Below are 22,477 nucleotides of genomic sequence, written 5' to 3'. Positions count from 1 at the left end.
CCTGAACATTCTGACTTTAAATTTTCGTACCGACTTTTTGAAATTTCAGCTGAAAGAAAATGAATAAGGAACGTAAGAACATGTATTGGGTTTAAAAGATTGATCACGTGTTCGATATATTACAATTCTAATACGAACTTGAAAGTTGCTCGACAAAAAATTCATTGACTTAGATATAAATGTGAAGCGAAAACTTTAGTTTTCGCTGTGATGAGAACAATCAGCCTGTGACCATTAATGTTGGTTTTCTGTGTACGACACTACCGAAAATTATTGAGAAATGTCAGTCGGTATCATACGTTTAATACATATGCATATATATGTACGTATGATGATTTATATTTAAATGTTTCCTACAGGGACAAAAATATTTTAATGCTTTATGATGAAAGCTTCGTATGTAATGTTGCTGATTTGTTTAAAGAGGAAAATGATGCTGTGAAATAGTGATTTACTGACGAAATGCAAATATACGAATAGTGATTTAATACAAATATAAATATTTAGTAAGAACTGATGAGTTTATTAGCAATATGTTTCTCCTTCCTCCAAAATAGATATCCTTGTAGAAATCTCTTGTATACTACCGTTACATCGACCTTTTCGTTAATTTGAAATTTGAAGTTTTGCGGTATACGGCTTAACATGGTCGATAAATCTATCGAAAAATCTTAGTATCGTTGACTTCGCTCAGGTGGCACATGTGGTTTATTCTCAAAGATGGCGCAATTCAAGCAGTCACGACTATTTAGATCTGTACCGTATCCAGTATATATAGATCGGTATTTCCTTTGAATCATCTAAAACGTTACATTTTATAGTTTAAAAAAAACCTTAAATTCTGTAAAAGAATTTCTAAACGGTACTGTTTATCAACAATATTAGCTGGATCTTGGAGGAGTATAAGCAAATGTCACTAGCTAGTCGAAAAATAGTTCTAGTGATTTCGAAAGTTGGAATATTGCGTGCAAATAGGGAGAACGAAAGAATGGTCTCCGCGCAATTACCAGTTCGGGAGTCTCGCATTGGTCCGTAGGCGTCATCATGGTGTGTGGGCCGAAGCGTTTTCGAGGGGCGACGAGTTTGTTTTGAATCGATAAGACGTGTGGGCATTTTCACTTATTATGGTGATACTTTTACGGGCAATGGTGTGGCCGATCTTCGAATCGCTATGGGCAGAACCGTCGACGATCCGCAATCGAAAATTACGAAATAAGTTTTAAAAACGGAACGATACCCATTGACGGCGCGTACGATGTCGAATTCAGAACAGGCTTTTCTTGTACGTCGACTCGAGTGGAAATGCAAATGGACGATTCTTTTCTTATCGATACTGTACGCGATTCCATTGAACCCTATCAGTGCCGATTCGATGTTGTATAGCGCTAAGATCGTCAAGTGTCCCGTTGAGTGTTCGTGCCTTGGGAATGTGGTTGACTGCAGCAACTTGAAATTGATCGGAGCACCCAGTGGATTACCACCATGGACAGAGATCTTGTAAGTAAATAGTGATCGCTCGTTATCCTATCAAGAATCTACATCGAGAGAAACAATGCTTCGCGTCGTATTCACAATTTTTCTCTTTCAGTCTTTTAACGATACGATTCATTTTACATATTGGATGCTCGTTTTTTTATACGCACTATTATAATATTGTATTTACGATATTTTTTCCTCGTTTCACCTCGATCATGTTACACTGTTCCGTTACGCACAACGAATCAGTGAGATTTTAAATTGAAAGCTACCCATATTTGATGTAACATGATCCAATGTAGATAAGATAATGTACAAGAATTTACAACAGAAACAATATATTAATACGTACGCGCGATAACAATACTTACTTTAACGTGGAGACAAGGGACAATAGTTTGTCGTAAATGAAATATATCATTTTTTTGAAATGCATTTCTATGCTGTGGCATACAGTGCTTTAAAATTATTTAAAAATTGTGTAAACATTATTTCTTTACCGTTGCTTGATGTTCAATGTTCATCCATAAATTGATACATACTTTAAATGAAAATCACTGTTAACATACTTATTAATATATATAAATTAATATATGTATCATTTAGATTTTTTTTCTGAAATTTAAAATAAGTTATAGGATAGAATAACCAGTACATAAAACATTGATTTTCTTTATCAAATGATAGAATGATTTTTGTCGAATGGTAAACCTACAGTTACTTACATGTACACGGGAAGGAATTCTTGACCATATAAGGTAATATAAAGGGGAACCAGAGTATAATCGCTTTATAAGGTTTAGAGTGAAGGAGAACAGGATTTAGATGAAGGAAACTATACTTCTAATACTGTCTACTGATTGTTTTATAACTATATGTATAAGCATTAAAACTAAAAAGAAATTGTACGTACACTTTTATTAACATATAAGAGCTATGATTTGTAAACAATAAATAAATTAATACCAACTGAATTTTTTATCTTACTGGGTATTAAGGGACAATCATTATTACATTTAATTAAGCTTAAAGAATTGTAAGTAACTTCTTTAACAACGTTAACATTTTAATGGTTGGTGATTCGTCAGTCAGTAAAATGCTAAAGGAAACCACAACAGTGGTTTCTAATTTATACTTTATAAAAAGTATAATTTTTTAAAAATGGAATTAATAATTCTTGCAGGGACCTCAGCGCCAATAAACTTGGAAATAACTTTACAATTTCCTTGTCTAATACCACACATGTACAAGAACTCAAAGTAAATAAAAATCAATTAACACAAGTGCCAGATTTGTTTTTTGTTAAAGACTTAACAAATCTTGCATTGTAAGTATGCATTTTGTCATTCAGTCTTACGAAGATGAATCCAATTTTTGATATGAAGTAATGCTTATTCATTACAGAGCTCATAACTTCATTACTGATATTAATGGGACTGCACTACTCAGTTTGCAACAACTCCAAAATTTGGATATCAGTGCAAATAACATAAGTGTTATACAACATGGATCATTCCTTGCTCCCAATAGCCTTACACATTTGTATGTTAATTTGTACTTTCTCTTTTGCATGAATGTTATAATGTTTGCAAATATTTTATATAATTGTGAATTTCTGTTTTAGAAATTTAAATACCAATCAAATAAGAATTATTGAAAATGGAAGTCTAGATAATTTGACCTCCTTGGAAGAATTACGTTTGAATAAAAATCACTTAACCCAATTAAAAGATCTCTTTACAAATCTGAAAAAGTTACACATACTGTAAGCAATTATTTGTATTATTATTATTATTGTTATTATTATTATAATTGCTTATATATGTGCCCAGTAATAAGAAATGATTCTGTTTATTTTTCAGAGAAATAAATAGAAATGAATTACAAACAATACAAGGACTTAGTCTTAAGGGCTTGGAAAACCTTAAAGAACTACGTTTAAAGAGAAATAAAATCGAATCATTGGATGATGGCGCGTTTTGGCCACTAAAGAACTTAACAAGCCTACAACTTGACTTTAATTTACTAACTACAGTCAGGAAAGGTGGTCTATTTGGCTTGGAACGATTACAGAAACTAACGTTGTCGCATAATCGAATTAAAACGATCGAGACACAAGCATGGGATTTATGTAAAGAAATCATCGAATTGTTAGTAATTTTACTGTAATGTGTAACAAAATTACTGCGCTCGAGCTTAATTTTAAATGTATTTATAGGGATTTGTCTCATAATGAAATAATATCAATCGACCGGGGCACTTTCGAATATTTGGAAAAGTTGGAGAAACTCAGAATGGACCATAATCAAATTACATATATTTCAGATGGTGCATTTAGTTCAACCCCCAATTTACAGATACTGTATGTATTTACAGAAAGCATTTAATATCCATATGAATTGATAAGATTCTCATAATAATTATTTCTGTTAAAGAGAACTTAACTTTAACAAAATTTCGTATATGGTGGAAGACACTAATGGTGCATTTGCATCATTGAGACAACTGTGGAAATTAGGCTTAGCGCACAATAAAATAAAGTCGGTAAATAAAAACGCGTTCACTGGACTAAGCAGCGTAACTGAACTAGATTTAGCTGGAAATGATATTACAAGCATCCAGGAAAATGCATTTGATGCAATGAACAGTTTAACTAAACTCAAGATGAATTCAAGTACGTATCAGAAGCTACATATTTGAAAATTCGTAGAGTACCTGAGTATAATTGTTCCTGCTTTCTCATTCACAGAAGCCTTAGTCTGTGATTGTGGATTGCAATGGTTAAGCAAGTGGCTACGGGAGCACAGATACACTGACGCGGAAGTGTATTGTGGATATCCACATTGGTTACAGGGAATGTCATTGACACAACTCCATCATAAAAATTTTACATGTGGTTAGTATTTTAGAGTTCATCAAATTTGATTAGACGTTAGTGATGTATCGGTAACAATAATTTACACGAATACAGACGAATACCCAAAGCCGAGAATCATCGAAGAACCTAAAAGTCAAATGGGCATTAAAGGAGATAATGTAACGTTAGTTTGTCGTGCTACAAGCACTGCGAATGCCCCACTGCACTTCACTTGGAAGCACGATAACATTGAAATGGAAAATGGCAATTTCCAAATAAATACAAATTCTACAGAGAGTGGTGGTGTTACAGTGGCATCATCTATTTTACATTTTACTAACGTTACGCATACAAACGCTGGAAAGTATCAATGTATGGTTACAAACATTTATGGAACAACATATTCTGCGAAGGCAAAAATAAGCATTTTAAGTGAGTTCAGTCTTGTAAAATTCATTGCCAAACAACGAATGTACAAAATGCTTATTCCGTTTCTTCTACAGTTTACCCATCGTTTTCGAAAATTCCTCATGACATACGTGTGACTGCTGGGAGCACAGCTCGACTCGAATGCTCTGCAGAAGGGCATCCATCTCCCCAGATTGCTTGGCAAAAGGACGGAGGAAATGATTTTCCAGCAGCAAGAGAAAGAAGAATGCATATGATGCCGACCGATGATGTATTGTTCATCGTCGATGTAAAAACCGCCGATAGTGGCGTTTACTCTTGTACTGCGCAAAACCTTGCTGGCCTCATTGTTGCGAATGCAACACTCACTATATTGGGTAACTACTTGCTAAATTTGATTTTACTATATCTTTGAATACATATACAGCATTTTCTTGTTTATTTTCGGATAGAAACACCATCGTTCGTGAAACCGATGGAAAATAAGGAAATTATGGTGGGTGGGTCGATCGTGTTAGAATGTATGGCAAGTGGTATGCCTCGACCAAAGCTTTCCTGGCGTAAAAATGGAAATCCCTTGCAAGCGACAGAACGTCATTTTTTCACTGCCGAAGATCAGTTACTCATCATTGTCAATACTATAGCTAGCGACGCAGGTAATTACGAATGCGAAATGAGTAATTCTTTGGGCAGTGTCGTCGGCGCGTCTCATCTCACCGTGAAACCAGGTAGAGTAAATATCTTATGTGTTATAATTTAGGAATTACAGAGTACCATTACACTGAGATAATATTCCCTTCCGCAGCGCCTACTTCTACTCCTAGTCCTTCTACGGTAAACGAAGATGACATACTGGGTTTAATAATAATCACCGTCGTATGTTGTGCCGTGGGTACGTCTGTGGTGTGGGTGGTTATAATCTATCAAACTCGAAGACGTTTGAGCGCTGTTGCACAAAACAGAAATGCACAATCACCGACGACCATTGTAGCCGCGGTGCAGCAGGACACGCAGACGCATTTATACTTGGAGACGAGTTCTCAGCACAGCAAAGATAGCGGTACAGGAGATAGTACTAATCCTAGTAACGATCAGCTACAACTTTGTTTACCTGGTATGTCTCAGTTTCATCATTTTTTTATTCTTCTGAATCGAAATGGACATTCGTGGAATTTTGCTTACAGAGGAGATCGTTACGTGTTCCGTAAATCCTGAAGAAGAAATTGGAGCAGTGAACGTTGGAGCTCCATTACTACGATATACTAATCATGAACGACACATTCATGGGAACGATGATTGTGCTGTTTAACCCTTGCCAAACGATGCATATGTCGAGTACAAGTATCGTCGGGCCGTATAGGTGCCTAAATCATCAGTATTGCAAGGGTTAAAAGCAGAGATTGCCAGTGCAGTTCTATCGGTTCGTTTCATATATACAAGTATTCACGAACTACTTTCAAGTGTTTTCATAATAGATTCTATGAATGATCAGAGCAATTGGTCAAAACGCGAAGAAATCTGAACATTCGAGTCATGAAAATTCAGAATACGCATTGTCAACAACCGAAAGGTTATTGGGTTATTATATAATGAAGTATTTATTATTATACTTACAATTTCATTATCTCTATCGCATACCACACGAGAGAAAGAAAATGCAAATACGAAGGTACTGGTGACGTATAATTTGTAAATATTTAGTATAAGGATTCGTCATAGTTGGTACTCTTGGTGTCGTCAGAAAGAAACTAAAACGAACACGATAAATACCGTTATCGGGAACTATCGTAAGCTGCAATCGAAAGCCACTTATTATTATAGACCAGTCTTTTGTGATAGATATTTATTTTAGGATTACGTAAACTATTAGACGGTTATATTTATAATGCCCAGCGATGTGTCTTTATCTGAAACAAAAACGAACGAAAAAGAGAAACACATACATTGTATGTACATGTGTCCTGCTACACACGTGTGCATCTCGAAAGGCATACACACACATAACATACACACATTTGTATATATACTTACATATATGTACATTTATTTGTGCACCAAAGTGCTGATGGTACAGACACTCTTTGCGATTTGTCTTCCCTCTGATTTTATTATTTGCAATCAGACGTTAGTTAACGTCACGTAGGCGAGTGCTCTGAAATATTTTATAATTCGTCAATGATAACTATTGCTCATCTGTATTAATAGGTGTTGATACGTGCCTATTTTAAAGTACGCGCCTATTCAATGCTTCTAACAGTGACTTTCCTCTTTTTGTATTATATGTTAGACTTGCGAGGAAGAAGTATATCGTTTCTTTATTGGTATTTTTACCACTTAATTTGCTAGGACAATACATCGAGACGTTTCGGTTAATACTGATCAGAGGTACATTTTATTTATTGTTATGATTATCGTGATATCAGTCATATAAAAAGAATGGTGGACTTTGTAAGATGGAAACCGTTGCGTTTCGATGAGAACTCGAATTTCATTTTGTTTTTGTACTTTTCCGCGAATATTCAAGTTTTTTCAGTAAATATACGAGTAACTGAAACAGTTTTAGACTTAATAGTTTTAAAAAACGACAGAACAGCGATTTCTGCTTTATACCTTTTTTTAGTAACGGATATTACTTTTGTGACTTTCGAATTTGTGATATATTTTTACCCCGTACAGAGATGCGTGTGTCACCGAAAATGTTGAACGGAGAAGCACAAATCTCTCAGCTTGAAATGTTTCATTGTTCGAAACGCCATAGCTAGAATCGATGATCTTTAAAATAATTTTTTTAGCATATTGTCGATAATAATACGGTCAAGAGACATGAAAAAATAAATTTTGCATATACATCTATATTTTTCTAGACATTATATTTCGAAGGAACCCAAGAACGAATGAAAAATTGTTAGAAAAATATTTGATATCACATAGCGAATGACTGCCACTCTTGATCGCCTAATTCTTTGAAATGAAATTTCTCTGAAGGATGAAAGTAAATGAATTGATTCAGATTAAAGGGGAAATTTATATATATATGTATATATATATGTATACACATATTTAAAAACACGTGCCATTTTATCGAAATCATTTGCGAACTCGTTTTGATCGTGAAAAATGAAATTATGTCACGTTAACGTTTTAAAACTTAGGTTAGTGAATTCGTGAAGTATAAAACGTTCAACTAACGAACAAAAACCTTGAAATGAGAGTCGATTGAGTAATCGAACGATCGTTTATAAAGCTTACCAATAATAAGTATTAAATTGTATTGTCAGTAAAATGTAAAAGATCTATTGCGAAAAACTTGAATCTGTTCGTGCCCGTGTGATACATCAAATAAGGTATCCCCGTTTAATTCAGTATTTTGTCCTTGTTATATGGTATTGTAAGGAAATATAAAGAAATTATACATCAGGATAACGTTGTTTTCTTTTCGACCTGGAATGCGAGCGTCGCGAAATAAATTGTGATCCACTTTTTCTCGTCATTTCTCTCGTATTCTTATGTATTTTTTAAATTCTTTATTTACCAAACGAGCGTTTTTCATTAAAATATATAATTACAGATACATGTACATAGAAAAGAAAAAGACGGACTCAGTAATTTTCCTAAAAATCTCCAAATGACACGCCTGCGTATCATAACCTTTTTTAATTCGTGTATATATACATGTATATGACTACGTATACACACGCATTCAGTGTATCGTATTGTTCATCGACTTTGAGGTTTTGCTTTTTAAACTAAAAATACGTAACTAACGAAGAGCTACAGATTTATTTTAAACGACTATTCTTCAACGATCGAAATTGATTCGCCGAAATTTCGAAGTTTTTCACATTCGCCCTTATGAAACTAATGCTCTATCGGTGCGCTTACAAACAAAGCATAGGAAATGGGAAATAAAGCCAAACAAAGGGGAAACACAATATACAACGACGCGTACATATTATATACCTACTTATTTCCAAGTATCACAATAATCAGGCTATCATATGTACATTAGCACACGACGACACGACTGTGCATGTGTATAGTCTACGATTTTCATCTAGCTTATATGTTGTTGCTTTTATCAAAACTAAACAATAGAGCACGCGCAATAATATCTCTGTAATGAAGTATGATGTAAATAAATAAGTAGTTACATGTATTTGGAGATACACTGAAATAATTCCTTGCAACCGTCATTGTAAAGGCAAATTGAGCAACACCTTCAAGGAAACGCAGAAAATAAATTTTGGTTTTCTTTCAGCAGTTTAAGATCTTTGATCGGCAGACATAGAAAAAAAATTTAACAATTTCACTTTGGTAATCACGTAATTGTAATAGATTAGAAGCATTTGCATTTTTAAATACTCCTATATCTACGGTTAGGAAATGAAGGATATAAAAAGCTGAATAAAAATTAAAGGGGAATTAACAGAGATAGAATGGAGATTTGGAAGTTCTATTTTTCTTCGTTAACACAACGCACCTAACGAAAAAAGACCTTTTCCCAGTGATGGCAAAATTCACTAATTAATATACGTACAAGCCATGCGATTAAGGAATGTTTGAAATTCAAACTAAGAATGGATTCCAAAAGGCTTGTGTCACATTTGAATGAAAGAGACGGAAAAGGTACTAATCGAGAAATCACAGTTTTAAATCCACCCATTGATTTAGATCTTAAATAATCTGTACGGGGTAGTTTCTCCCTATACTGTACGACACAGTCACGCGAAAATAATTCCTTTCAATCGATCAAGTTTCAGCACTTTGCAGTTTATTCATTAATTCTATCGATCGACGGAATTTACGAGGGAGAAGAAGATAATTCGTTACTAATTGCGTGACATATATTACACTTCTCCCTGTTTTTACTAACAGTTACAATCAATCGTAAAAAATTTGTAATCATCCTACGACAAATTAACAATATCCTGCTTACTTTGAAAATTACAATTACATCTAATAATATAATAATAACATATATCCTGCATAGATAGTTGTATTAAGGTCCTTGTGTAACTCCACCTTGGTACGTTAAGGGTTAATGACCGAGGAGGAAGAGATTAGACGAATCAGTTACTTTCTATCCTTGATGATGCTGCTCTGAAACTCTGCCACGTACTTCAGAAACTCATAATAATAATAATTCGTTCTATCATCGCGTAAAATACGAATCGACTTGCCTCAAACTTATCATTCTTCTTTGTTTTCTATTATAGTATAAAACTAATTTCATGATGCTCATGAATTTCATGATCTTTTCTTTTTTATGAATCAAAGTCATAAAAACGCCATATTTAGTAATTGTCATAATAATTATGATTAATATTGATTAATGTTTCTAAAGGATGCCGCGCTTAGCTTCATTTCAATGATATTCACTTTCGCGCGTATTTAATAAACGCTAAATGTGCCCCCAAAGGGGGTTGAACTTTTCGGTGCCTCGCTTTTCTTAGTCAGAATGGTGTGTTCGAATATTTGTCTATCCCTATCGATTGAAGTTCTCTCGCGTTGCCGACTGACCGTTGCGAACACCGAATGTGCGAATTTTTGCCACCCTTACCGCCGTCATAGATTTCATCATTTTTGGTACGTCATCGATTAGGTTGTCTCCCGCAAGAACGACGCGCGTTAATCTCGTTAGCACTGTCTTGTACGCTTGATAACGTTTCTTTTAACACTACCTACAGCTCGAATCACACTGAATAACCTTTCGTAGCTTTTGTCAATCTTGTTCCAAAGCTTTCTACTTCGGTATACGTCGCGTAGAAGAAACACTTTCAAGTGTGTAAAATCCTTCGGTGCTACAGCAACCGTGATATCTGTTGGAAAACCGTAAAACAGATTGACGAGACGTAAAAGCTCGATGGTCGTTCGAATTACCTACAGCCGACGAGGCCAGCTCTCGAAAGAACAAACGTAAAAAGTGAAACTATTTACAAAGGGAACACGGGGAACTTGCGGAGCGAGAGAAGAGTTGCTGTACACGAATCGTCAACGTTCGCCTTTTCTTCTCCACTCCGCGGAAAATAGTGCATCTCTTCGAGCAAAATTTCGCTCAAAATCGGACGCACTGTACACGATCCAGTGTCATTTTGATACAAGCTCGATGGTACACCTGTACTTTTTCATACCCTCAGTTCTTAACAGATACCGAGTCGTGAACTTGTATCGAACAGTATTGCAGTTCCAAGGAAAGGTCAATATCGAATTTGTATCAAGAGAATACTGTCTTGCGCAGTTCATGACACAATCGAAAAGGAGATGTTTTCGATTGTTTCACGAATAGAAGTAAAAAAGAGGAAGAACGACCGATAATCAGTCGGAGGGCACTTTGATCGATGATCGTAAAACGAAAGTTTGTCCGGAGTATCGTCACCCAATTCGAGACAGCAATGCATCGTGCACGAAAGATCACTATGTCTCGCGATCGCTGATTTAGGAAGGTTCGTTTCGCCGTCAACATTACGATGTCATCCATAACGACAACGATTAAGTAGAATAACCTCGAAAATTGTAATCTAAGAGCGAACAATTTCAAACCGTTTACAAAAGAAAGGCCGAAAAGCTGTTAACGACGAACGCGAAAAGGAACTCAGAGAGAGAACTGAAGTGACATGTGAGGTATTCGACGATCGTCGAATATCGAGTAACGATAATCGAACACCAGCTCCTTCCACTTCGAATAAAGATAAAAGGCTATTGTGCACGATGCACGCCTGCCGTCTTTGTAGACAACTAAGCGCACAAATGAAACGGATTCCCTTACAAAAATATCAGCAAAAATACAACATTTCATCGTTAATTTTATCTATAGCAATATCATGACTTACTTATCAATTATCTAAACTCACCTATAGACAATATACGTAGAGCATAGTGCCTGCTGTATATCCTGCCTGATAATATCTGGTTGCTGGCACGCGTGCGTATGCACGTAAGCAGCCTCTTTCCGCATTTAGATGTCGAACTTTGCTAGTCTGTCACTCTCGATTACTTTATTGTCCGTTTTTCTAGTGTCCTTGCTTTTATACACGAATTTTGCATCGAACAGTTTCCGAAGAGGCATCGCTCGACTCCTCTCGTATTTATCAAATGCGAATCGTGTTAACTAGGACCTCTTAGGCCTCATTTTTGGAGCAAAAAAGAGGAGTGATAGAGTATTAAATAAAGAAAATTAGGTACTTAGCTAGAAGACTGTTAAAAATCGGTATTGCAAGGAACTCTACGTATCAAATCCCGTTTTACATGACAATCTCAACCCGCCCCCACCCCTTCAACTTCTCCGATATAACACGTGGCTGTTCCCAAACTCTTTTTCGTTTTCCTGTAACACTGATTCCATTTATCAGCAGAAACGTGGATTCGCTACTGACGAAGAATAAAAAATGCGAGAGGACCCAGAGCAATTTAATAATTTAAGAGATTCGATAAAGCGTATCGAAGCTCTTGTCATGGACTTTACGTTCTTCGGCTGAACATTACGATGCAAAGGAACTGTTTCTTCTCTGAAGCGACTCGACGCGTCAAATATTCGCGCACCGTTTATGGCAGCGCCATCTGCGCTTTCTCAAAAACGTAATTGGCGTGCTAGTTTGCAATGATCGCGCAGGCGCGATTCCCCTCGCTGAAACAAATAGCAAGGAGAATCGCGCGAACGCTGTTCGTAAATCGGACGAATCGAAGGATCGCTCTCTTGATCTTTTCAGGCTTTTTCGAACCTTCGACAAAGAGAATCGAGAGCGTTTTTTTTTTTTTTTTTTCGTTTATCACCCTGCATATCCTACACTTCCGGTCACGCCAGAGCCACCAGTTCCGGATGTCCTGAAGTTGCCCGGTCTTCCTCCTCACTTGGTCGCTTCTTTGTCCTATCAGTTATTCTGCACATTCCCCTCTTTATAGTCGGTTAAGAAATCGAACCTCTAGGTAACCAACGATCGTCAATCGTTGTTCATATCCTTGAGCTCGGTATAAGCGATCCTCTTCCGATAGAGGTTGCTATTCGGTACTATCACTGTTTTCTTGTTCGGCATTGTCGATGGTCCAGGGGCGTAATAGTGCCGCCTCTTATAAACCACCATTCTGAAAATGCGTAAAAAATAGAAATTAATCTAGTGCTTATTAATTCGACAATAGTTTTTCTTTGGCCCTTACAAATGATAATCAAACTATCCTTCGCGAGAAACGATTATTTGTATTTTTCTTATGTTTTTTAGATCGAATAAGTACATATTCATTTTTCTAAGATTCATAGTTGTGCACTGTGTAACAGCAGTTTTCGTCGAGTTGAGAAATTAGAACGAATACTCTTTAATTTTTCCTTCTGTAGAGCGACCGACTCAATCAAACGTTTATATCGAAAGGAAATTACTTAAACTCTATAGTGGCTGTACGATTGCGTGTTTCAGCGTTTTAAAATCTGACGTAACAGCGTTTTCTAACGATCACGGTTTGAAAGGCCGCCCTGAGAGTCTCACGGACGCGAAAAAGAAGTATGGCTGACCGTGGATCTCTCACGCTCGATGATACCAGTTCAAGTAACGAGTAACGAGTGCATCCTTGAATGATTGCGTCAAACACTTGAATGACGTTCCTGTCATATCCACCTCTCTTTTCTCGAGGATCGAGGTCCAACTACTAATTCCTGTATATTCGATACGGCTTATTAAAAGATTGTTGATGCGCGAACAATGCACATGGGAGGAGTTACGCGTATACACAGAAATCTGAACAACCACACGATAGAAAAATGTCACTACATATTTGCAACGAGTTGAAGGAATCTTGAGGAGCGTCTTCTCACGATTCATTGTGACACACCCTAAAGAGCTTGACAATTTCGATCAGTGACGAGGAATATGGCGAAACACGAAATTCGCTAATCTTTAGACAATTCCAGGGGTTTTGCGCGTAGATAGCGCACTGTCGAGCACCGCGCGTTACGTCTGACCTGTGATCGCGTTACCGAGACTTCCGGTTTCGACGCCTCCAACCGATTCGTTCACAACGTTCCTTCCATCGTGTCTCTAGACACACTACGATTGGTGGAAAGATCGAGTTCGAATATCGAGATCAGAAACGTTTCGACTATGATCGGGCCCGCTGTTTTGCCAACGAACCATCGCGAGATAAGTAAAGCCTAATAAAGATAAAGATAGACTCCTTTATCTGTTGAAAATCGCAATAGATTATAGACTTAGTGCGGGGAATATGGATGTAGTATTAGAATAAATTAATTGAAACAAAAAGAAGAGAAAAACAGGAGGAAGGATACAAAAGGACATTGTTCTATTTCTCTAAGTGACTGATGTGACCATAAATTACCCAACAAGAAGTGTAGGTGATGATATCAAATGAAGATCCAGTAACGTGACCCAATTCGAATCTTCTTCACGTTGTGTAAGCTTGTAACAAAGTTCTAGTACTCAACCATTAGTTTTGTTTTCTACATCTAATGGAAGACTTACCAAATATTTTAGAAGGAAAACCTGTTACTGTATTGTAGGTTGTGTGGGTTCAAAAGGATCAAAGATCTGGTGGTGAACTTTTAGGGAAGATGTGACGGGGGAAATTTGTTTGGTTTATTCTCTTTATTTAAAAGTCACTGCACGGGCAAGCAAACGTGAATGAAAGGAAACATGCTGGTATACTTTGGTTAGAAAACTTAGGTAATACGCGTTATCGTTTATCTTCTCGAATCGTGGCATCGATCTTCCCAATTCTGTTAAACGATAGTTCGATCACGCAAACTAACAGACAAATAAAGTAACAATCTTTTCGTTCGATATCTACGATAATCTTTATTTCATTCTATTATTCACCGATTACGTCGGCTTGAATATATGTCGAATTCAATCATTAAAATGCACAACAAGGTCTAATAAATATAATAACGATAAATCCTTCCAATGAGGATTCACGTATTGCAAATGCAACGTGTCGGCATTCGGAAGCAAGCTTATTCGTTATACCTGACAACAGCGCTCCCGTAACGATCAAAAATTCGAGGGAAGTACTAAATGTTTTGCAGAGGACAGTTCCCCTAGGCTTTAACGAGAATAGCTGTCTACCGACATTTTCTACCGTCTTTTTGTACCACTTTTGTTACTCGTCGAACCCCGAAGATCGTAAATCGAAGAGCAGAAGCTTTGGTGATTCTCAGGTCTCTCTAAACATCGCTGCTTCATGCGCTATGTGAGCACATTTCAGCTCGCGTCAATCTGACTAGATACATCTGTTACTCTTCTCGATCGTTTCCTATAGAATGTGAAAAATATAAGCATCTAATTTGTCGAAGACCAAGAAAAACACGAAAGAGTGTGGTCAATGTTTACCAGTCCATAAATTTTCTTTTAGAACGAGTCGTCCCCGTCAACAGAGGCAAATGGGTACAAAGTAGGGCAATAGTTCCACCCATTTGCAACTCCAAAATTTCTAATTGGTTCGAACTTAACGAGTAGAACGCAAGAAAACGGCAGATTTTCTTCATGAATCTCCATCGACCCAGATACGTAGAATAATTCTATTGAATCATATTCGAACAATTATACACTATATAATTGTATATTATATTCCCCCCCTCAATGCCGCCTTCGAAATAATGTCGCTAACTTCGCGCAGTCAAGTAAAACTTATTCAAAGTCGACACTAGTTTTTTTCAAATTGAATGTCTCACAGTTATTTTATTCGCCTTTATACGATACCTCCGAAACGACGCAATGAAACGAAAACGGAAATCTCTATCTCACAATATTTGGATACTTTATATCACTCACCTTTATTCGGTGCTCTATCACGGCAGAAACTACTCTAATAATACTAACGATTATGGCGAAAATAAACGCGCATGGATATACGCACCCTCGTAAAATGATCGCACGATCGTAGCAGAATGTCGAAGGACACTTTTGTCCCTACCGTTACACAGTGACAGCTGTTAAGATCGTTCACGATCGCGAAATCGTAAATGCTACACCGCAGTCTCGTCGTCGTTAGACACGAGAACGTCAGCGGAGAAATTCATAGGCTGGTGGAGAGGTTATCATATCGTAGGAACGTGTTCTCGACCAGCGAAGAGGTTCCACAAAAATCACAGAATACTGTTTGCGACGCTGTACGCTTAATGGAATGTTAAGGAATACCTTTACTCGTTAAGAGGTCAAGCAATCGAATAAAAACTGCGTACATCGCGGCTACAATAAGAAAGACACGATTTCGTCTGAAAATCTCACGTCTCCCTTGGTCTCTTCTCGAAATGATTAGACTACCTTCTTTTGAAGTACTCTGTCAGTCGGAGTAAACTTGCCGACTACCAAAGCACACTTTGGCTATACAATACTCTCGGCAAAAACTAAGTTAGGCATCCGTTCGAATTCTTCCGATGATTTGTTTAGCAGGTACATTGCGGAAGAGTCCGAACAAAGCTCGTAGTGCCAGTGCCCGCACTCGCTAGTTTGTTTGGTCCTCCATTAACTATTAAACTTTGTTCCTTTTTTTACCAGTCGCCAAGCTAAGCGAAAAACAAAGGAAGAAAGGAACGTACGAACTCGCGTACGTTCGATCTACCTTTGCAATCTATAGAGAACGCGCTTAAATTGAGTATGGACTACGACTAATGCGTTTAACTTTCACAAAGAATCCCCTAGATGCGTTAGACCAGAAGAAGGATATCTGAAACACAAAAGCAAAGAGGAAGTACGAATTAGTTGTTGCAAGATTCGAAGACTGTCGTTATACGGCAGAAAGTAAACCTAGACGATACTCACCTCACCCTATAAATCCTGCTGCTAGCGATATAATGAGCGCGAGGATGCCAGTCATCACCTGGCCAGCCGTCGAAACGACAACCTGTTGCGGGGCAGAGCTCAAGACCACATCGTCGGGCACGAAATGATCTACGGCCGTCAACCTATCGCCGTATTTGTTCAACAAGTCCATAACAAGTCCGTTGCTCCAGCCAAAGCCTAGTTGCACCTCGTACTCACCTCCACCGCCGTGTCCACCTGACACCGTTGCATCGTACTGCGAATCAAAAGTGAACCCTTTCTTTCCTGGGATTCTTGTGTCACCCTTAATCAGGCAAGCATGTCTTCTTCGCGAGTTTACAGCGACGAGCAAAATCACTTGTTTTTTTACGAATCTCTTTACGAATATATTTGAAACATTTCAATGTGATTTTATACTGTAGGTAAGTTCTCTTGGAAAAAAGTGGAAGAAAGTAAACTGTGAAAATAAAAGAGTGTGAGACAGACAATTAGCTTGCTCGTCCCTGTACGTTTCTTCAATTCCACCGAGCATCTTGAAAAACAACAAGGCCTTGAGGCGAACAGTTACCTTCTCGAACATACTGTGAGTCTCGTTGAATGCTTTGTAATTGCTACGGACCCATCTTTGGCTGATCTCATAGGCCAGTCTCTGGGCCCAGGGGTCCTCGGTGTTGTTCAACGACATAATGACAAAGTATTGCAGCGGTGGCCAAGCGTTCGGGTAGTCCCACTGTTCACCCGAGTGCTCGAGGGTGGTGGGTATCCCGCCAAGATTCAACATGATCTGATTTTTTTCGAGGTACTTGAGCACCTTCGACACGTACTCCTCCCTCTTGGAGATGTCGTAGCAGTCGGTCCAGAGAGGCAGCACGTTCGTCGGATAGAAATAGTCTCTCTTGATGTCGTTCAATATGTCGTAGTCGAGCCAGGCGCCGACTTCGTCGTGCCAGAGCACGGCCGTCACCGCTCTCTTCCATTCCTCAGCTCTCTTCCGGTAGTACGCGGCCTTGGTTTCGTTGCCCATCCTTTGATTGTACTTCGCCAGCAGCTGTGCATTTCGATATATTATCGAGTTCAGATCGACGGGGATAATGTATCTCGTTTTCAAGTTCGTCAGGTTACCTAAAGAAGAACTCCGTAGAGTGTACGTCCGTGATAAGAGTGCCTGATTGTAGCCCGAGTACCCGAGAGTATCGCGGCGGGACACTAAGCGCGAGTAACGCGACGAATTCAACTGAAATCGAAAGTGCAGAGCGAGGAAGGGCCACGGTAGGTTTTCATTTTGCGAACGCGATCGCGCAGTCCCACTTTCACTTCAGAAACGAGACAATCGAGGACCTTGAACACAGCGTATCGAGATTTCACGTTGAAGATATCGCGGAAAATACGGAACGCATGGCACAATAATTGCCGACACTGTTTCCTGAGACGTATTCAAACTCGTGCGCGGTTGCAGTTTGGCGATCGTTTGGAAATGAAGTCGATTCCGCGGCGCAGCGCGGCGCAGCGCGGCGCAGCGCGGCGCAGCGCGGCGGTCATGCGAGACGCCCTCGCCACCGGAACACCATTATGGATCCGCGATTGTCTGACCGCCATGACGACAGCGCTCGTTTCCCTCGAAATCCACACAAAGGAGATACGTGGGAAATAAATGCAATTGGCGGTGGAAGGGTTTCAAACGATTTCCATTGATTTTGATCACTCTTTGTGATACGATCCAAAATGTAAGACATAAATTCTTCAAATGAATGTAGAATATCGAGAATTTTTCAATCGAGGCAATTCTATGGCGCAACAGTCGTACCTTTACATTTTTTCCTTAACAATTACATTCTGGACACTAGTCAGTTATCAAGTTGCTAAGAACAAGTTGTAGATATCAGTGGAGTTAGTTGGATTTCGAGGAAACGTTGGATCGCGTATTCTTCTCGAGGCAAAGAGCAACGAAACACCGAGTTAATCGTCCTGTTACCTTTGTTCGTGCCATCGAGAATGAACCACCGACTGGAAAAGTCCCAGCCCGACTCGGCGGCGGTTTTCAGCTCTGCATAGTAGTTGTCCTTCTCTTCGGCGGTACGGAAGCTTTGGCTCGTCAGATAATCCTCTCTGATTGATAAAATCAACTGGTCGTTAAGTGATCTAACCGTGGCGAAGATCGAGTCGCAACGAATGTACTCGTTGAAAAATCGATGGGGGTTGAGAAAAAGATTTAAAAAGAAAAGAAAAGGTGGGGCCCCGAACGCGATGATTTAGAAACATTTCTTACTTGTAAGATTCTGGTCGCGGACCCGAGGACTCTTCGTAGTATCTGGCCAGAGTGTATTTGACTCCGTCCAACTCAACCTCGACGGTTCGATTGGTCATCCAAAAGTCGAACTCCTTCTCGAGAAGATAAAGGTTATCCTCGAGCCATTTGTAGTCGTGGGTGGTCTTCAGATATTCTTCGACCATGGGGATCAGAAGAGGCGGATGAGATCTCATCGTGTAATAAATTCTACCTCCGTTTGGTATGAAACCAATCTTATCCACGATCATGACGAAGTTACTCAACATTCCCTTAACAGTGCTGTACATTTCTGAGAGCAGTAGCCCCTTGATGATCCAATAAGAGTCCCAATAATAAAATTCTCGGAATCTACCGCCAGGAACGATCACTGGGTTCGGCACGTAGATAATCGAGTAGTGATCCTCGTTAATTCGAACGTCATCCTTCATCTTTCTCCCCAGCATTTTCCAAATGTGGTTCAGATCAGAAGCAAATTTTCGCAGCTCGTCGTCGAGGATTCTGTTGAGGAACTTGGGATGGTTAGTCCAATCCGCTGGATCCCATTCCTCGAATTCTGAACCTTCGGGGTCGAAGGTATCGTTCACGAACTGCTCGATTTGGTGTCTAGTTGGCATCTGATCCGTCCGTTTCATAAACTCTTGGAACAACAGCAGCGTCTCATTAGGCGGATGCTTCATCTTCATATCCACAAAGGTCTTTGAGTCCTTGTAGATCGATGCCATCTGTATCGTGTGCAGGAGGTCACCGTGGCAGTAAACGTTGCTGCAAACCCATACAACACGATCTCTACGATATCCTTTCCTCGATACTTTTCTTTCGTTTGCTTCGACCATTGCCCGATTTTTGTTCTCCGGAATTTCGTGAGCTGAGATTGAATATGGATTGAATACTGTTTCGAGTGGGGTTCTCAAGAAAATAGCACGTTTTCGATCGACAAAATGGGTGGAAATAATGATTCATAGAAAGAGATAACTTAACTTTCTCCACTTTTTTACGAAATCGTTTTAATAGAGATCCAGTACGCGCGAAGTTACTTTGTTTATTGTTAGCTTTTTCAATAAGATACGGAGTGTTCGACTACAGAGTGTCGCATAATTTGTAATAAAATCGAAACGTAATACAGTTCGATAACAATCTAATACTAATTTGGATATATCCTATACCAAGGAACAAGCAATCATCGGTTACACTTTGCAATATCTAATACGTATAACAGTTTCACCGTCGATTCTCAGAAACACTATCTGATCGAAAGCATATTTTTACTCTCCGATAATTCGAAGACTATGTAAGATGTTTCCTTTCGATTGTACAAGATTCTCGCTATCTTTGACATAGCTATAACCTACTTTTTAACGTGACCATATAAATAAAACTCGAGTGGAAGTCTGTCTTTTACAGAGATCTATTTTCCGCAGGTAGAGTAAATAGATTGTGCCCTACATTTTCAGTTTATTTACAAATCGTCCTTCGATTCGATCACGAATTACGAGACACCCTGTAACATTTTCGCATGGTCAAGTAAAGAACAAGTTTCAGCTGCAACGAGGTCCACTGTAAACGACAATCGGGGAAAGGACTATACCAACAATTTACTGATCTATTGAACCGCGTGCTTCGCGAAACTGGGGGAACCATCACAAAGCGATTAAACGTGAAAGTTAAACATAAAACAATCGCGATTCAGCAAGTCGGCGAGAATGCATAGAGCTGAAAAACGTTTCGATCACGGCCTTGAACGCAAAGATTCCACGGTGCGCACCAAGACGCATCGGTTCGTGCCTTGATTAATGCGACACGCTATGCTGAAATCTTCGATAAGAGGATTCCGTGCTCGAATTATCATGGAAGAATTCCGCATATCATGCGTGCGCGATCTCGTTCTCGTTTATCGCGAACGAGAGGAACGCAACCGCAGATTTCGTTGCGTCAACGTGCGTGAGGAAACGCGTTTATTCGATCTGATTCGACCTTCGCGGACTTTCTGGCGCATTTTTGGTTACCACCGAATAGCTTCTCCGGAAATAAAGGAGATTTACAACAGCTCGTATCACTCGAGTATCTTGAGAGCTGCAAGGACAGTGAAGGAAACGCATGCGTCCACTCTAGCGGTAATTATTAATTGGAGACTCGTAGGCGGGAATTTCGCTGGAGAGGAAAGAATGAGAATATTGAGTACAACTTCGTCAAGTTAAGGAAAAACCGTAATCACGAACACGCACGCGCGCGTTACCTTGCCGCGAGGAGATGAAATACGGGAAATACACTTTAAAGTGCTTGTAAATTGTTTTCGAATTGCCATGTGCAGATGTGCCCGGCAGTGATTTCAATTTTTACCTTTGGAAAATTTGTTGCAAATTTTACTTCGCCCAAATTTTCAAATTCGTAACGGTAAAATTTTCAAATTTTTAACGGTCAAATTTTCAAATTATTACTGGTCTGACTTACAAATTTTTAACGATCAACTTTTCAAGTTTCCGAACAGTTTAGAGTATTTTTACTTATTTCAGTCTCTCTATATATTCCCTGAGCCGACACAACGTGACTGCAACTCGGCACCTTTGTACTGTTTTTAATGACTGTACAATGTATATGTGGTTGATTGATGGACTATCGAGAACCGTCAAGATCGTAGCTGAAAAATAAACCTTTACCAGGCTGCTGTGAGAAATCTTATCACGGCATCGTCGTTGAACAGCTTGTATCCACTTAATCAGCATAATATTTATTACGAGCAATCTAGATACCGATTATAGCAAGGATCTCGGGCCGCTCGGGCCGCTCGGGCGGCTGCCTTGGGGAATCGGGGGAACCGTGAATGGAGACAAGCGACGCGTCGTTGTTTGACCATTCGACGTTCACCGAGTTTTTTATTTCTCGAACGACCACTCGACTTCATTTCAAGAAGCATTTAAAACAAGATAACGAGATTCAGGGTCAATTGACACTGAAATGCTCTTCGACCAACAATCCGCGGCTGTTTATCTATCACTCGTATTGCGAAAACTTTTTTAAACGATGCGAATCGCTTATCGATCGATTTATGTGAAGCGATTAATTAATACGAGTTTGTCGAAGAGAATGTAGCATCGCGAAGAGAGGAAATTATCTATACGACGTGACGGTTTCTGTTAACCTATTTCATATTTGCTCGCGACCAGTATTTACAGTCCCCGAGATAAGAAGCTAGGCGACGCGTTCGAACATTATCGCGTCAACGACTCGTAACACGCATACGGGACAATTGGAATCGTGTCTCGATTCGGTGATCTCGTGTCCCGTTCTCCGATGCGCGGTGCCATGCCGCCGTGCGTTAAGGTCACGTTCATTGTACTTGCGGAACACGTTAATTTAAAAGCCTACACTGCGCGTGCCACGTGCATCGTTTTGTAGTTCATTGCTAAGGCCATTTCTTTCATCGTACCCACGTTTCAGTATTCACTATTTTGGCTATTTCACCTATGCTGACGCACTTCCTTTTCCCTCGACATAGATAACTTATTAGAGCATTTAATGTCAGCTGCATGTATTAACATCAGAACTATGTAGGTACTCAGAATTCCAACCTGTTGCGAAATACGACTATAATTTCGAGAATGCCTGTTGACATATTTCACAGGTATATACTTCGCGACAAGTTCCATTGAATCGTTCAGTTAGATATCGACTCGAATATTTCAATCCCGA

The 22,477-nt window shown here is 39.0% G+C and overlaps 2 protein-coding genes and 2 long non-coding RNA genes across 12 annotated transcripts in view; 1 reads left to right on the top strand and 3 right to left on the bottom strand.

The window, feature by feature from the left end:
• Positions 1–629: 629 nt before the first annotated feature.
• Positions 630–1,160, bottom strand: LOC143181138 (uncharacterized). The gene is made up of 2 exons (XR_013002232.1): positions 1,008–1,160; positions 630–800 (listed from the first exon to the last, which is right to left on the bottom strand). It is a non-coding gene; the product is annotated as an uncharacterized LOC143181138 (long non-coding RNA).
• A 95-nt stretch (positions 1,161–1,255) lies between these two features.
• Positions 1,256–6,066, top strand: LOC143181133 (uncharacterized). Its single transcript, XM_076381380.1, has 13 exons — positions 1,256–1,497; positions 2,660–2,803; positions 2,881–3,018; positions 3,101–3,241; positions 3,339–3,626; positions 3,695–3,838; positions 3,912–4,150; positions 4,226–4,372; positions 4,448–4,765; positions 4,837–5,118; positions 5,194–5,469; positions 5,547–5,855; positions 5,926–6,066. The coding sequence occupies exons 1-13, from the start codon at positions 1,256–1,258 to the stop codon at positions 6,048–6,050; spliced, it is 2,793 nt and encodes a 930-aa protein (XP_076237495.1). The 3' UTR covers positions 6,051–6,066.
• Positions 6,067–12,597: 6,531 nt separating this feature from the next.
• LOC143181135 (trehalase) overlaps positions 12,598–22,477 on the bottom strand; it is a 29,530-nt gene continuing 19,650 nt past the window's right edge. For 7 of the 9 annotated variants that reach the window (XM_076381382.1, XM_076381384.1, XM_076381389.1 and 4 more), the window contains 5 exons: positions 18,770–19,552; positions 18,476–18,609; positions 17,072–17,625; positions 16,509–16,759; positions 12,598–12,820 (listed from right to left, as the gene is read on the bottom strand). In XM_076381382.1, the coding sequence (XP_076237497.1) occupies positions 12,679–12,820; positions 16,509–16,759; positions 17,072–17,625; positions 18,476–18,609; positions 18,770–19,552 (1,864 nt within the window). In that variant the 3' untranslated portion in view covers positions 12,598–12,678. Of the gene's footprint in view, positions 12,821–16,269; positions 16,409–16,503; positions 16,760–17,071; positions 17,626–18,475; positions 18,610–18,769; positions 19,656–22,477 lie in introns of those variants that run through there. The other 2 variants (XM_076381385.1, XM_076381387.1) reach the window with 2 other exon arrangements.
• LOC143181137 (uncharacterized) lies at positions 14,320–15,232 on the bottom strand. Its single transcript, XR_013002231.1, has 2 exons — positions 15,073–15,232; positions 14,320–14,995 (listed from the first exon to the last, which is right to left on the bottom strand). It is a non-coding gene; the product is annotated as an uncharacterized LOC143181137 (long non-coding RNA).

This window comes from Calliopsis andreniformis, chromosome 6 (genome assembly GCF_051401765.1).
Source record: "Calliopsis andreniformis isolate RMS-2024a chromosome 6, iyCalAndr_principal, whole genome shotgun sequence".
Classification (NCBI taxonomy): Eukaryota; Metazoa; Arthropoda; class Insecta; order Hymenoptera; family Andrenidae; genus Calliopsis; species Calliopsis andreniformis.
Note: the sequence above shows the minus strand (reverse complement) of the source record. Positions and strands in the feature narration are given on the sequence as shown.